Consider the following 16,424-nt stretch of genomic DNA (forward strand, 5'->3'; position numbering starts at 1 on the left):
GCAGGCTCACCCTTAAATCTGCCCCAGGACTTCTGTAAATACCAGCAGGGAAAACCCAGCGAGGGCCTTGGGGCTGGCATTACAGATGGCAGTGCATCAAATACATGCTGTAGCCAGCAAAATCCGAGCTCTGTGAGAATGCGTGCACACTCAGGAAGTGGCTATGCAGTAGCTCACTCAGCTCTCAGCTTTGAAAAGGCAGCCGTGCCAGTGGGTGGGAAGAGGGTGGTCCGGGGAAGTCCTGGGAGAAGAGATTAAAGAGCTTGGTGAGGAAGAAAAGGTGCTGTATCATAGAACCATTTAGGAGCAAACCATTTCTTTAAGTAGAGTTTAAAGTAATCATACTGTCAGTATTTCTCAGCCTTGAGTAACATACTGAATGGTTTTAAAGAATATGGTACTTGAGTATATACAAATATGAACCAAGTCTAAACCACACGCGGTCATACTTCTATATAACCAGAAACAAAAAATGTACAAGTACAAAAAACACCTCCACAATTAAATAGAATTTAAATTAATGATATTAACCAATGGGATGAATGATTTTGTATTGCTTAAATTAAAATCACTGTGCCAGGCAAAAAGGTGGTATAGACGGACCCACATAGGAGGAGAAACAAGCTGTTAGTGAGAGAGAATTGTTCTGTGCACAAATGGTTTGCTGATGGTTTCCAGTGAACCTGTGTGGCCCTCTAACATTATTGCATCGCAGCATGAATTTTCTGAAAATCCTTGAGACCCAGGACAAAGTGTCTGCTCATAAAGTCTTTCACTTTGCCATGTGCACTGGGCTTGGGGATGAGGAGTGAGGACGAGGGAGCTGCCACTGCTCACGTACAATTCATCCTGGTGCTCTAAGTCGGGGGGGGGGGGGGGGGTGTTGTCAGGTCCTCGCTATGCCTTGCAACATTCAGAATTTGCAAAGGATTTTACCATCTGCTTTTTCTGTGTCCTGATGTCACATAGAACAGAGCATATAAGACTATTCTCACCCTCAAACTTTTCCTTTTAAGGGGATCCACATTTGTCCAATTTTAGGGATAAAAAACTTTTTTTTTGCTCCTGTTCTCGGTCTTTTCCTGGAGAAAGATGAGAGTCTGTATCAGAGGATGGTTTCTCAGATCCTTGGCTCGGGGCGTGAGGGGCCAGTTGAGCAGGCATCTTTGCTTTTTTGTATTTGGCTGTTCCTGACTGTGGAGGTGCTGCCAGCCATCAAGAACCACAGGCTCGAGGTGCAGGTGGCTGTTTGCCTCCCTGCCTAGACAGAGCTGTTCTTCATCTCTCCTTCCCTCTTCCAACCTGCCTCTGAATGCCCGGCGCTCGGTGACACTACTGCCACTTCCACTCACAGCTTCCACCTCTGGCAACTTCTTCAGTTGTTCTCTGCTGGTCATTGTCTTCATATCTTTGCTTTTCTCCTTCCTTATATTTTCATCAGTGTTTGTCATCTCAAGAATTAAGTTTATGTAAGTTCACCATGGTCTTCCTGTTTGGGCTGCTATAACAAAATGCCGTCAACTGGGTAGCTTATAAATAACAGAAATTTATTGCTCACAGTTCCGGAGGCTGGGAAGTCCAAGATCAAGGTGCGAGCAGATTGGGTGTCTGGCGAGGGCCCACTTTCTGGTTCATGGAAGGCATCTTCTTGCTGTGTCCTCACATGGAGGAAGGGAAGAACTGTAGTCTTTTCAGCTCCTTGTAAGGGCACTAATCCTGTTCATGAGGGCTCCACTCTCATGACTTAATCGTCTCCCAAAGTCCCCACCTTTAATACCACAACATTGGGAGCCAGGTTCCAACATATGAATTTTGGGCAAACACATTCAGACTATAGCCACCATCCAATCAGAATGTTCCTTTTTCTTTGTTCCCAGTGGCTGACAGACGAGGCACGGCCTGTCAGGGGTACTCTGGGAGCATTCACCTCCTGCTTAGGGCAGTGCAAGAACAGGACAAGCTGTCAAAGTATTAGGGCTGACTCTGACCCCCGGCAAGCTCTGTGACAATGGTGCTGGAAGGTGCTGGTGTCCGTGTTTTCTCCCAGAGGAAACTGTACCTCCGTGCTCTGTTCAAATGCAGGCACTAAGTCACAGCAACCTTCCAGGAGCACAAGGGGAAATCATCAAAAGCATCTCTCATCTCTCCGGCTCCCTTCATGGCTGTTTTTTGTTATCGTTGGCAGAACCCTCCTTCAGCAACTCCAGAAGCTCCAGACATTGGTGATGGGCAAGGTTTCTCGTACCTGCAAGCTGGCTGGCACGCAGACTGGCACCTGCCTCATGGTGAGTTCCCCAGAGGGATAGCACAGTCACTGCCCCTGGCCCCGGCCCCTGTCTCCAGTCTCTCTCGGCTTGCCAAGGCCAAGTGCTGTGCGGTTGGGGAAACCACATAGCTCATTCCGAGCTGTTCCTCTATAGGACACTCCAATGACGTGACCTGTGGGCGCCACCTGCTGGCCCAACACAGGGGAGTCTGCTCCCCAGCTCTCCCAGGTGTTGCAGGTCTCAAGCTTTGCCCCGTGGAGTCTGGAATCCACAGCTCCCCGTGTTCTCTCCTCCCACTCCAGGTCGTTGTGTTGTGCTTTGCTGTGGCGTTTGGCAGCTTCTTTCAGGGCTACGGGCCTTATCCCTCTGCCACCAAGATGGCTCTGCCCAGCCAGCATTCCATGCCGGAGCCGTACACAGCCTCCGTCGGTAAGACAGCACTCAGCAACTTGGGAAGTGTCTTGTTTTGTTTCTTTAGAGCTGGGTTTCTCAGTTTTCCAAATGAAATCTTTTGTGAAAATCCAATTTTTAAAAAGTGGTAAACAGGGAACTTCTCCATTGGAAGGGGAAGGAAGAGACATGTGGGGTTTCTGTGCCCGGCTACTGCCTGCCCCTTGGGCCCCTCACCACTGGGCTCAGGCATCACTGGGAATTCTCTAGAGCTTGACAGAGCCCAGTGTGCAAACTGCTATTCTAGACTGTGTTCCTGGATACATCCCGACATTCCCTCTGTGAGTTTTGGCCAGGGGGAGGGAAGTAGATGAGGCTGGGGGGAAGAGGATAAAGCTTTCTATGACATTTTAAGAGAACCTCTATGTTTCTGCCTCCAGTGAGTGGAATTGCACGTGACCATAGTAAGTTTGTAAAATGAAATTAAAGAATCGGTCTGTCTTACAAAACATTATGCCCAAGACTTAGAGAATTTGGATATTCAGGTGTTAGATAGGAAGTGTAGGATATTCTCACCTAGATCAATTACCTAAGTATGCAGGAAGCAAATAGGTGGTGAGTAAGGAGTACATACATGAGTACACATGTCCACTAGTAAGAACAAGCATGGAGTTAGGGGGTGCAGTAGTCTCCGCTTATCCAAGGTTTCCCTTTCTGTGGTTTCAGTTACCCATAGTCAACCAAGGTCCAAAAATAGGTATGCACAGTACAACAAGAAATTTTGAGAGAGAGACCACATTCATATTAATATAACTTTTATTACAGGATATTATTAGAATTATTTATTTTATAATTTATTATTAATTGCTTACTGTGCCTAATTCATAAACTAAATTTTATCATAGGTATGGATGTATAGGAAAAACCATTGTATATATAGGGCTCGGTACTATCCGAGTTTCAGGCATCCACTGGAGGCCTTGGAACATAGCCCTATGAATAAGGGGGGACCACTGTACTGGATTTAGGGTAGGGACAATTTTTCCATTCTGAAATGTCCGTGGTCTTTACCAGCAGGTGCATCCTTGCCAGGGATATGACAGAAGTGTTGGCATTCCAATCAAATAATTTCAGTGGCCTGTTGGGAAATTCTTTTTTCCCCAAGGGCACGTATCTCCACATTTAATTGGAAGGCAATGAGAGCATAGTTTCTATGTTGTATAAAACTGCTACAGAGCCATCTAGCTGTGAGACTATCCTATAAAACAAAAGAGCCTGTCTCCATCCTTTGATTTATGGCTTTGGCTTTGTGTCTTTTCTCTAGTTTCTAAATGAAAATGCCCTACACCTCATCTCCCTGCAAGACCCACTCACTGGGGATGCTTTCTTTTAGCTGGGTCTGGACATCTCCAAGTATTTGACTACCATTCCCAAGAATTGTTTTCCCTAGATGGTTATGGGTGGGGAGGAGGGGGGAGTTTTATTTTCAAAGCAGTGGGGGTGGTAGTTTGCTTGGTGTTTATTTGCTTTTCTATTGTTCTTCCAGCACTGTATAATTGGTGTAATTTTTTAATGTACAAACTCTAAAACCCTGAAGCTTTTATAGAAAGCCAAATCCAGTTGGCATCTTCAGTCCTGTGCAATTGGAACACACACCTTGTCATCAGCCACCAGCCCTGAGCATCTGCAGTGAGGGGACGTGGTGGACCACTGTGGTCCTTTGCTAACACCTTATTACCTTGCTCTGTTCTCAGTGAGATCCAGGAACCTGCTGATCTACGAAGAACATTCTCCCCCAGAGGAGCCGTCCAGCCCAGCCTCAGCTGGGGAGCTTGGGCCCTGGGATAGAGGCTCCTCCCTGCTCAGGGTGTCAGGGCTGGAGTCCAGGCCGGATGTGGATCTTCCCCATTTCATTATCTCGAATGAGACCAGCCTGGAGAAGTCAGTGCTGTTGGAGCTGCAGCAGCACCTGTGAGTCATATAGATACAGAGTCAACTCCTTTAGTGCACTGATGGTGGCTTATGAGTCAGCAACTTGGAATGTAGGGTACAGGCTCTCCCGTAGGCCCAGTCCAGTCCCGCCCTCTCAGGCTCTATTTCCAGGACGTAGTACTGAGGAGAGTCTGTTGCTGGCCAACAGCTGCCCTGAGCAGAGATGGGGAAAAGACCCAGCGTGAGCTCTCCCATGCCTGCTGCGTCAGTGCGAAGCTGACAGTGGTGGCCCTAAGGAGTGGGGGAGGGCTTCTGCCACCGTCGCCATCCTCCCCTCCAAGCCACAAGCGTGAACATACAGCCCAGGCAGCAGCAGCACGCTGGCCATGCTAATGCAGCATCAAGACACGTTCTCTAGCTTCCTCCCAACTAGAGAATAATACACATTATGCTACATGTCAATATATATTTATGATTTATATGTAAACACATATGTTAATTATAACAATATACTTATATATTTATATCGAAGGTCATGGCGAGAGGTATATGTTTCCATATTGAACAGAACCTATATTTGGCTCCAATTCTCCATGAGTTGTTTCTCTTGGATAGTTATGGGGGAATCCTTTTGGAAACTTAAGGGTTTATACGACTACAAGGTATAATTATTGTGGTGGGGGAGGTCCCTAGGTGTGCCGGTCAGCACAGGACGGCGGGGCTGTGTGCACACTCCTGGTCACGTGTGTCCTGGCTGGGGATTTAGCTGGTCTGTGCTCCACTGCCTCGCAGAAATGAGACTGTTGTAGTGTACGTGGGAAAGATTTTGGTTCAGATTCTTTAGCTTTCTTCCCCTGACCCTGCAGGGGAAGGGTCATAATTACATACTTTTACACGTGTATATTACACATGTATGTTTAACATTTGCTAGTGCTTACTATTTTAAGCACTTTACAGATGTGATGCAGGTTGAGTATCTTTTATCCAAAATGCTTGGGATCGGAAGTGTTTCAGATTTTGGATTTTTTTGGACTTCAAAATATTCACATTACACTTACCAGTTAAGCACCCCTAATCTAAAAATCTAAAATGCTTTAATGAGCATTTCCTTTGGCTGTCAAACTGGTGTTTAAAAAGTTTTCAATTCATTTCAGATTTTGGATTTTTGGATTGACAGTACTCAACTGGTATCATATAAATTCTTTTAACTACTCCAGAGCCAGGTGGTGAGGCATTATTATTATTCCTCTTAGAGAAAAAGTCCAGAGCTGCCACTGGAAACTACAGAAGACTGAGCTGCTTGGCACATGACAGAAGTTTCTCTCCTCTTAGCTCAGTTATTCGTGGCCCCCTTCAAATCCCACTTGTTCTGTGATGTCTCCCAAATAACAAAGCCTCCTAGTTCTCCTCCGAACGCCTAGAGACTTTCTAGGTTGTTACGTAGTTTAATATTTATTTTTTGTTATAGATTTATTGTTATTTCAAATTAGTTCATTGTTAAAAATATTTGTCTGGATTATTAACTCTTCTAGACCAGAGATCAGCTCTCATCCTTTTATTTTTTCCTTCCCAGAGCTTAGCATGGGACTAAACATCCTTAGTAAATACAACAATTTAATGCAATTCATAAGAAATCGGTACCAAGCCACCATGTTATCCTCTGGGTTGTGATGCCTCCTCTAGGTGAGGATAAAGGTGGGAATGTGGACGAGTGGATAGGCTGGTAGTGGGGGACTTTGGGAACAGAGAACTGCTCCTAGGAGGGAAAAGGACAAGCAACATGCCTGGGCTCGTCCACCAAGTTGCAGTCATCCAGTGATTGTATCACACTATAAAGCACAAGAATTGTAGTTAACAGTTGGTGGCTAATACTTCTTTTTCCTTTCAATGCCTTCACAGGGTCAGCGCCAAACTGGAGGGGAATGAAACACTAAAAGTTGTAGAACTCGACAGAAGAGTGAACACTACCTTCTAAAGGGGTTCTCTGCCCCCCCTGCCCCAACTCTACTTTTACATCCTCAAACCACCTTTGTCATAAGCTTTTCCTCTTTGCCACTGGATCTTGACAAAGACATGGACTAGCGTTAGTGGCTTCAGATGGGGGCCAGCCTGGGATTCCCTGCAGTGAGAGAGCACCTTCCCCGCAGTCCATGCCCCTCCATGCCGACGGGAGCCGCGTCCCTCCCTCCCCTGCTCTTACTGCCATAGGAAATTATTTTAGGGGTGGGGGTGGGACAAGCAGGCTTGTTTCCACCAACAGTGCCAAAAAGATACTGCCTGATTCACACCTGTGAGGTGCACCCCCCTCTTTGAAGAAGAAATGACTCTTATTCAATCTAGACCCCAGACGCTAGCCACAAAAATGCCACAACGATGCCTGTTGGGGTTTGGCAAAGCACTGACTCATGTCCTCCCTTGCTCACGGTGGGGTCTGCGGTGGGAACGCGCCTGACAGCGGCCCTCCGCCCACTCTGCCCCCTCGGAGCCCTCGCTGGATGGTCCCCGCACCGGCACTGGCAGGCGAGGGCTCCCCTTCATGTTCTCAGGCCGCAAGTGCAATGCCTGAAGCGATCAGGCTTTTCTACTCCAGGCGAACCTGCCCCCTCTCGTTGCTTGTAGGACCTCCGAAACCTGGTCCCCACACACCCATAGTTCCGCCTCCCCGGCTTCTCCTCCCCGTGTGTAAATAGTATTTATTAGCTCGCTGAGGCTTCTCGCTAGCAGCCACACTGGAGAGATTCCAGGCCTCCCCTCAAGCCAGCAAAGTCTTCTTCTGGCCTTTGGAGCTAGGAGGGCACCCGAGGCTCTGGGATCCCCAATCTTTCCAGACAATGTTTTGTTTCCTCTCTTTCTTTTTTTTTTTTTTTTTTTTTCCTTTTTTACTGGAGGCTTGTAAAATAATTACTATTGAGAAATCACCTGGGGCATGTGTCTGCCTCTAGGATGAGCTCAGAGGGAGCTAGAGCAATGCCTTGCTCGGTCCGTGGCTCTGTGGCCAAATGCTTTCTCTATCCTGTTTCCACGGCAGAGAAGGGAAGCCCTGTCCCTGACAACAGGCGTGTCGGACAACCTCGCTGGCTTGTTTTCCACGCCTGCCCAGCCTCCTCCTCCCTCTGCACTTCCGCTCTGTCCTCCTCTTCCCCCTCCTCGACACAGGGGGCGAGTAGGTGACATTTGTGTATCCACATTCTGACCTTTTATAGTCATGTTTGGCTACTTTGCAGCTCACCCAAAGAGATAAAACCTAATCCCCAACCTACCTTTATTATTTTTAATGATTAAAAGTAACTTTTGTAGTTTAAAACAATCTTTCCTCTTTCTTACAAATTAAGAAATGGAAATTGGTTTTTTTTTATTGTATAATGTAGAAGACCCTCTCCTTATTTTTTTCTAGCTTATAAAAGATTTTGTGTAGGAAATTTGCTTATATTTTGTATTTTATTTTTAGTAGCAGCTGAAATGTCTTTAGTTTTAGCTTTTCTCTCTCTCTCTCTCTTTCTCTCTCTCTCCCCCTCTCCCACTCCTCCCTTCCCTCCCTCCCTCTCATGTCATCTACATTTTCATTGGAGCCCTGCTTACAGGGATTAAGCCCACACCTGGCCTTCCATTCCACATCAGATACAGGATTTGGTGTCATTAACATTTGTCGTCATACCTCATAAGTGGATCCCTGCTTTGTCTACCTACGTCCATTTGGGGCTCACTGTGAGTCAGTCCTTGCTCTCCCTACTGTGATGGAGAGGGTTCCAGATGGGGAGATGGCCAAGTTCATCTTGCCACGTATGAAAGCTGGATTGGGACTGCCATGGTCCTGGCAGCCCTGCTGTCTGGATGGTTCTCGCTGTCCCTTACCTTGGCCAGGGCAGGCAGAGCCGGGGCTGTGCAGGAGGGCTTGCTGGCGTCTCTGCTGCTGCTCTCTGTTCCACTCTGCAACTCCAGATCCTCCTGGGCCTGGCTGGTGTCTGGTAACCGTGGGCCACTGCTGACCCTCTCTTTTAAAATGTCATGTCATTATCAGGCATAGGCAGCCTGTGGGGTCCTAAGAAGGTGAAGAGATAGGATTAACTCAAGGAATGTTTGTGCAGTGAGAGAGGAAAGGTTTCATATTTAAGGGCAGAAGTGAGAGAATGGGCCAGCCCATGCACCTGCTACGGCTGAACCAGATTGGGTTTTTAAGGCTCCCGGATATAGCCAAAGTAGAAAACCTGCTCTTCTGAATGAGGAGGGAGAAGAAAAAGGAAACTTCTGGCCCTTGTCCTTAGGGCTTTGAGGATTTTCTTTTCCCCTCCCCTCTACTCACCCTTGCTTGACATCACTGTCTCCAGACCGCTGAACAGTAGGGCTCCTTCTCTGGGAAACTGTCCTTCTAGAGCAGAATCTGTATCTAGAGACATGGGACATTAGCCAGAGAGCTCAGATGGCCCTTTTAAGGGAATTCCAAGAACCAGCATTGCTGCTCTTTGAGAAAAACCTCTGCCCTCCACCCCTTGCTTGAGCGAGTAAAGGGAACTAACAGTTGTCCCTTTAGGAGGACAAAAATGAGGTCAAGAAGATACAAAAGGGTTGGATAACACCAGATTGGTTCCAGATAATTAACGGATGTGTGCACATTTTCTGTTCAAGAGTTAAGCCCAGAATACCAGTGGATTTGTTTTCACCACTGAGTAGCCCCATTAACTAGTCATTAATTCACATCAGCTCTGAAGATTTCAAATAGTGGCAGGCATTGGTGACTGAATTTATGTTTTGATAAATATGACACTGTTAGAGCAACCATAACCCATAAAGAATAAATCTGTTAATTATATTTTTCATCATGTAAACAAGTTTTCCTCTTCCCTTTCTTTCATTACACTAGAAAAGGAAATGGCTTGCAAAGATTCAGAGAACAACTAATTTTTCACCGAATGAGACCTGACTAACCCCGACCCCCCAGCATGGTTCTTTTCACAGCTCTTGACTGTGCACTTAAAAAGGGATATTGTAAATGAAAGGCCTCAGTGCCAATTTTAAGAAAGAATTTCTGTGAAGTGTTAGGACGCTGGAGTGCAGCTCACATAAAGAGAGTGTTATATAAAAATCTGACAGCTGAACTAGGTGCTCCTTTCTGGCAGGGGGTGAGGATGAGATTTGACACCAATATAGGCAAAATTAGATAACGTTTTGGTTAATATAAATGATTGTGATTTGGAGACCTCATTTGTAGATTGTGAAAGCAGCTTTTAGTTCAACGTATTTACAAACCAACCATAAATACCATTTTTTTTTGTTCCTAAATCCCTCGATTCAGCTTGGATGCCAAAAGGTAGCTGTGAATCTTATGTGCCCATAAAGTGGGAGTGTTGAGTTGATTCTTCTTGATTCTGGCAGTGAGTCAGTGTCTGGCATTTTTGTCATAAGTGTTTTATTAAAATGCTTTTTCAGCATTTCACGGCCCCTCCCTCCCATGCTCTCAGACCAAGCAAAAGCATAAAGGCACAATCACAGGCCTCTCCAGCCTCTCTGAACACACGTGACCTGTCAGGCGTGACTTCGAGCATAACTCAGAAAGGGAGACATCCCACCCCCAGTTGAGGACTGGACCGTCCCTGCGGGTCCTGCTAGCACCAGGAGACTGGAGGTGCAAGCGGAGTCTTTTTATCTCCCCCTTGTCTGCCACGAGTTCCTAATTTGGCTCTGTTGAGTCCAGTCATTGAGAAACCTGAATTAAAAACACCAGCACTTCTGCTTGCTGGGCTGGCAGGACCTGCGAAGCCATTGGCAGGTAGTGTCCTAGTGAGAGTCATTTTATTAATATTTAACCGCTTTCAGCTGAGGCAATTATAGACGTGATAGGATAAGCCCTGCTGGGAGGGCAGTTACAGGAGAGAGTAGGGGGGCCGTGGAATGGGGCTGTGAAGGTTCCAGAGACAGGTTTTAGATTTTTCATTGATTCATTCATTCACTCCTAGAAATTTTCAGTTTTATTAAGGAAGAGTACTGCCTAAGGCCCCGGGGGACATTGAGGAGTAGGAGAGACTGGGGAAGCTTGATTAACAAGTTATTCCGAAGACCCTAGTGCTAGGGAGGTGTCTCCCTCTCTCTCTCTGACACACGCACACATTCCTCCCTTGTCTTAGATACTCATTTGTGCCTTAAATGTGCCTTATATATGAATCCAGAATGACTGAGCATTCCCTTGTGCCTGGGAGATTTTATGTAGAGCTTTATAGTATGAGACTGCAGTGGGTGTGTGTGGGGAGGAGGGAAGAACTTTTTTCAAAGCCTCAAAAATGGTTTTCTAAAAGTGAGCCACTATCCGATTTGCTTATCAGGAGAAAAGAAATAGGGTTATGTCCATTAGGAAAATCCCATTTTGCAGGAGTGCAATTTACATCAGAAAATGGCCAGCTAGGATTGAGGGTATTATAAATCCTCATAGCAGAACATTTTCTCAGTGCACAGGGTCCTGGCCCTTTTGAGGGTTAATGTTCCGTGCCTCTGTGGCCAAAGCATCAGCACTTACCATGGGAAAAAACTAGGAAGTGTTTTGTTATTTTGGGCAAAATAAAATTCAGGAATGCTTTATTTTGTTATGGTTTCTAGAAAGAAGGGAAATAGTATTTCTTAAGTGCTTACTAAGGTATTGAGTGCTGTTCTAAGTTTGAAGTCAATTTTATAGATACAGAAAATGAGAGTGACAGTTTACTAGGAGATGGATAAAGAGCTAAGTAATATGGGAAGTATACCAATTTGGGATTAGATTGAGCAGATTTCTTTGTGAACACACTGTAAACTTCTAAGGTTCTCTGGGCAGGAATCACAGCCTCTGCCCCCTGCGAGGGTCCCACTGTGCAATGTTCATTTCTTCACCCCCTGCTGGTGCTATCCACCAGATGTCCATCTCCAGTCTTTGTTCCAGTCTTCTGTGAGCTCCAGCTAGCAGGCTTCACAACATCGGGAAAACGGAAACCAGGGGTTTTGGCTCTATTTCTCTGTTCCCATCCTTTGTTCACCAGCTGGGTGAGAACACGAACTTTTTGCACCATGGACCGACAGCCTACACTACTTAGAAAATCTCCCTTTTAGATAAAATGCTTTCTGAGTCTATAAAAAATGCCAGCACTCTTTGACAAACTGTGAGTGACCCTTTTTAAACAACGCTGAGCAGACCCTGGGCTATAATCAACAGTGAGCTTGAAGTCTATGCTCACAGCTGGGCTTGCTTCTCTTTTGTAACAGGTTAGATAGACCAGCAGTGTTTAAATCTAAATACATTGTGAGTCTATTATCTGTCCTATTGCATTGTTTTTTATGGCTTTTATTCTTTATCATAGCTAAGTAAATACCAAAAAAAAAAAAAAAATGATTTGTAGGATACTTGTACTTAGTTTGAAAAAAATTGAAATTGTTATGCTTTTGTATTTCCATTTCTTGCAAATAAATATTTTTCTTAAATAGTAAAATGTTGCCCAGTCTTTAAAATCCTGGTAATGTGGTTTTAAAAGCATTTTGTTTTTTATGATCATGAGTTTGTGTATATGTGTCTACCCATTCTTTCCTGGTTATCTAGCAGAATGGAAAGGAGAGCCTCAAACCAGCAATTGCTCTGCTATATAAGTACTGAATCCAAGTCTCAGGTGGAGAAGTATTGAGAAATGTAATTGTTTTTTCAGGCAGTCACAGGAAGAAAAACAGTATTCTCTAGAGATGTATGCAGCCTGACTGCTATTTTCGTTGTCTCCTCCAACTATTCCCTAACTAGATTTCAAAAGTCTACGGATTTGATTTTGTTTTTCCCATCTCTGGATGCTTGCAAAAGATCCTTTGGACCTGAGCCAGCGAGGAATGATCCTTCTTCACATGAACAGTTGCAGAGGATGTCTAACACAGATTCGTGCTCCAGAAACTCTGATGAAATGGTTGATAAAGGTCAATGCACTCAAGCAGAATAATCTTCATTCCATTGCAAATGTAACTTTCTCCACTCAGAGTAGGGGCTTCATTTAGTCTCAGAAAGAGTACCTCGGGACGTTAGAGACTAAGATCATGGACTGTGCTTACCTGGAAAAAAACCAAAACTTTTTCTTTTTTCCTTAGCAGCATGCCTAACCCTGCTGTGGCCTTGAGGATGTGTTAATCTGCCGCATCCTTTCCCCTCTGAGCACCTTGCCTTCTCTTCTTCTGTTCCTGCATGAGGAGTCTTTCTCTGCAGAGGCTTTTAGTAATGTTTTTGTACTGGGAGCTTCGTATGAAAGGTTCCTCTGAACATGCTGGTATCTTTCCAGTGATGAGGGGTGGGAAGCAAATACTGATTTTAGAATGTTCTGTATTAATCATGCCTTTCCATTTTCTGTATTTCTTTTTTCTTTCTTCCTTCCTTCCTTTTTTTTTTTTTGAAAGGGTCTTGCTCTGTTGCCCAGGCTGGAGTACAGTGGCATCATCATAGCTTAGTGCAACCTCAAACTCCCTGGGGCTCAAGAGATCCTCCTGCCTCAGCCTCCTGAGTAGCTGGGACTGCAGGTGTGCACCACCATGCTCCACTAATTTCCCGGCTAAGTTTTCTATTTTCTGTAGAGATGGGGGTCTCACTCTTACTCAGGCTGGTCTTGAACTCCTGGCCTCAAGCAATCCTCCCGCCTCGGCCTCTCAGAGTGCTAGAATTATAGGCGTGAGCCATTTTCTGTATTCTGAATGTCTTGCTGACTAGGGCCTTGCTGACCCTGCAGGGACTGCCCCTGCCAGGGCTAGCCAATTCCAGCCAACAAGCACACCTTTCATATGCAAATCAACCAATCCAGAGCCCATATGCCAGCCACCCCCTTTGTGGTCTCTCACAGGGCTGTCACACTCTGGGCAGCTGTCCCCTGCTTTAGTCACCCCAGGGCCAGGTAGCAGACAACTAGAGACAGTACCTAACCCCAGAGCCTGCTGCAGTTAATCAAACTAGCCAATCCTAAGCCTGCTCACCCTGCCTCACCTGTTTCTTCCTGCATAAATCACAGTAAAGGCTCATGTCCACATTTCTGCCTTGCTCCTCCTGCTTCTTGACCCCATGGTGCTTCACGTGGCCTTGCATGCTGTGGCATGACCCCAACCCCCAGCCTGGGAACCGTGAGTCACAAGCTCTCTTTCCTTTTCAGTGGCTGCCTTCTTCCTGTCTGCTGACCTCATCATACCTGAATAATAATCCTGTAAACCTACACTTTGACATACATTTCTTGGGCATTGATGTATCAAACCAGAGGCTGATTCCACACTCGTGGTCATCTGGGGTTTCACAGATGTGCCAACTGTGATTTGGGTTAATATAATACAGATTTATTATGTCATTTCACACCAGGTGTCACTTTTGTTCCAGAGATGAAAAATGAGACCTACAGAGAATGGTGTGGCTTGTTCACGGGGAAGGAAAGCAGGTGTCTAAAGTCCTGGTCCTATGCTCAGGTTCCAGGTTAAGTCACACCTGATACCTCTGAGAGTGAGAGCCACAGAGACAAGGAAACACTGGGACACAGTTGGGGAAAAGCAAATGGGGTTCGGGAGATAGCAGTTTATGGGTTCTTGCACTAGATACACCACTAACTTGCTGGCCTTGAGGGAGAAGGAGACACCTATCGAGTGCCTACTGTGTACCAGGTGCTTTTCATATATTATCTATGACCTTATTTAATTCCTCCAAAAACTTTATGGAGGCTACGTAATTACTCTCTTTCATAGTGGGGAAAACTGAGGTTCAAAAAGAATAAGAAAGTTACTCAAGGCTGTACAGCAAATCAGCTGCAGATGAGAGGTTTGTGTCCTAGGCTGACTCCAAGTCCATCATCTTTTAACTATGTTCTGCTGGGTTTTAGGGCTTGAAGATTGTACTTGTAACAATAAAGGAGTTAGCCTAGAACAGAGGTTGCAAATCCTCGGCTTATGCACGGATGTTTCTGGTTTGGTCTCATGATGTTTCAAACATTTCAAAATTATAGGTTGACTTTCCAACATGGGAACTTTTTCATAAAACTCCAGATTTCCATCTTCTCTTGAAAGACTGGGAAACTCAGCAACTTCAGGAGCTGGGTGGTAGTGGCTACTTGGATGGTGTAGTCACTTCTGGTGGACACATTTCCCCATACTTAAGCTGGCTCACGCATTCATGGTACTTACCTGGTCGTCTGTCATCTGAATTCACTGCCTCTGGACTAGTTGGTGGCTGACTTTCTGGAAGTCACAGGAAAGAGAATAAAGGAAAAGATCCTATATTGGTGGTGGGACTAAGAGGTAGGAAGGGTGGTTAGTTTCATCCTGAGAGACAGGAAATGCAAGGCCTGAGCAGGAAGACACGATGGGTTTGAGCTGTGGAGGGATCTGCACACTAATTGTATCTCTTTTTGCTATATGAAAAAAAAAAAATTGCAGTCTTGGGTCTGTTCTTTCCACTCCCAGAGATAAATCTTTGCTAATCTCAAAAATTATATTAAAACATCTTAATGGTGCCACGTTGTATAAGACCTTGTGCCTCACATCAAGCCCATTGGCACATTACTTGTCATCTGTGACTCTCCAGTGGAATTGTGTTTATTCATGAAGTGAACTTGCTTTGCAAGATGCCAATCCCATGCTCTTTTTCTCAGGATTCTCAGGGGTGAGTTCTAACCAGGATTTGAGACACTCTCAAAGGCACCTGCCTATACAGAGGGAAGAAGGAGGAAGATGGCTCATCTCAGTCATTTCCTACAAGCCCAAATCAGTATTCGAAAGTCTGATTCCACTCGGTCCATCATCACTGGATAGGGCTGGGCAGGTTGCACAAGTTGACGTTCTCTCCCAATGAGCACAGCTGCTGCTAGATATTTTGGCAATTTTAAAGAAGAGTTCTGGCCCCATGAGGAGCCCATGTGTTCTCCTCCTCCCTCTGTGCTGTTGTTTTTAGATGGAAGGACAAAAATATCCATTGAGGAATACCACGAACGCTGCCAGGGAGGCTGTTGTGCTGTTCTCCGAGAAGTCTGTTTCAAAATGTTTAATGTTTCTTAAGTGAAAAGAATTTGGGAATAGGGGCTGCCAGCGAGTTCATAATAACCAGCGTCCTCCCCAGTATCACTGTAAAGCAGATGGCAGGTTCACTCTCCTAATGAGTGCGTGAGGGCTTCCACGTCACTGGGCTAGTTCAAAGGGAAAACCTCCTCAAAAAGAAAAAAATTGTAAATGAGATCTCTGGGACGGAAAAGAGACAGACCCTCAATCCCCAAAATATTTCCTTTCTTGGGTTAGTTATCGTTTAAATGCTTTCCATGGTCAACACAGATTTTTATTATGGTTTGAGATCGTTTACATTGTAAATGAACACAGAAGAGAAAATACAGTTAAGATGGTATTTGCAATATTGCACAAATAATGCCATGTGGTCGTACTCCAGGGGCAGCACTTAACGGGGTATCTAAGCTGAGCTGGGAGGGGTGCTGCAGAGAAAGTCACAGTTAGGGAGTGCCATTTATGGCATAATCAGGGAAAAGACAGAGGTGGAAAAAGTGCTGTTGGCACCAATGACAAAATTCTCCTGCAATACAATTAAGTGAAGAATATTATTGCAGTGATATTGTGCATAGCTTAAAAAAATTAGAGTCCTAAAAAGCTTTTATTGAAAAATAGTGATCCATTGTTCTATCACTTTTCCATCCACAAGTCCTACTGGTTGGAAGTAACCAGTTTCAATTTCTTCTCACATTTACCTCTATATTTCAATAATGTGCTTATGCTGCTAATATCTCATATATCAATTTCAGACATTTACTATTAGCTTTTTCTTATAGTACATAAGAACTCAAGCACCTCCAATACACCCACTCCCCCACGCTTCTCCGTTCT

At 45.2% G+C, this 16,424-nt stretch overlaps 1 protein-coding gene across 2 annotated transcripts in view; it reads left to right on the forward strand.

The window, feature by feature from the left end:
* CREB3L2 (cAMP responsive element binding protein 3 like 2) overlaps window positions 1-12,034 on the forward strand; it is a 117,812-nt gene extending 105,778 nt beyond the window's left edge. For both annotated transcript variants that reach the window (XM_045565326.1, XM_045565325.1), the window contains exons 9-12: window positions 2,186-2,285; window positions 2,570-2,696; window positions 4,412-4,628; window positions 6,489-12,034. In XM_045565326.1, the coding sequence (XP_045421282.1) occupies window positions 2,186-2,285; window positions 2,570-2,696; window positions 4,412-4,628; window positions 6,489-6,564 (520 nt within the window). In that variant the 3' untranslated portion in view covers window positions 6,565-12,034. The remainder of the gene's footprint in view (window positions 1-2,185; window positions 2,286-2,569; window positions 2,697-4,411; window positions 4,629-6,488) is intronic.
* The last annotated feature ends 4,390 nt before the right edge of the window (window positions 12,035-16,424 follow it).

The sequence above is a fragment of the Lemur catta genome, chromosome 11 (assembly GCF_020740605.2).
Source record: "Lemur catta isolate mLemCat1 chromosome 11, mLemCat1.pri, whole genome shotgun sequence".
Classification (NCBI taxonomy): Eukaryota; Metazoa; Chordata; class Mammalia; order Primates; family Lemuridae; genus Lemur; species Lemur catta.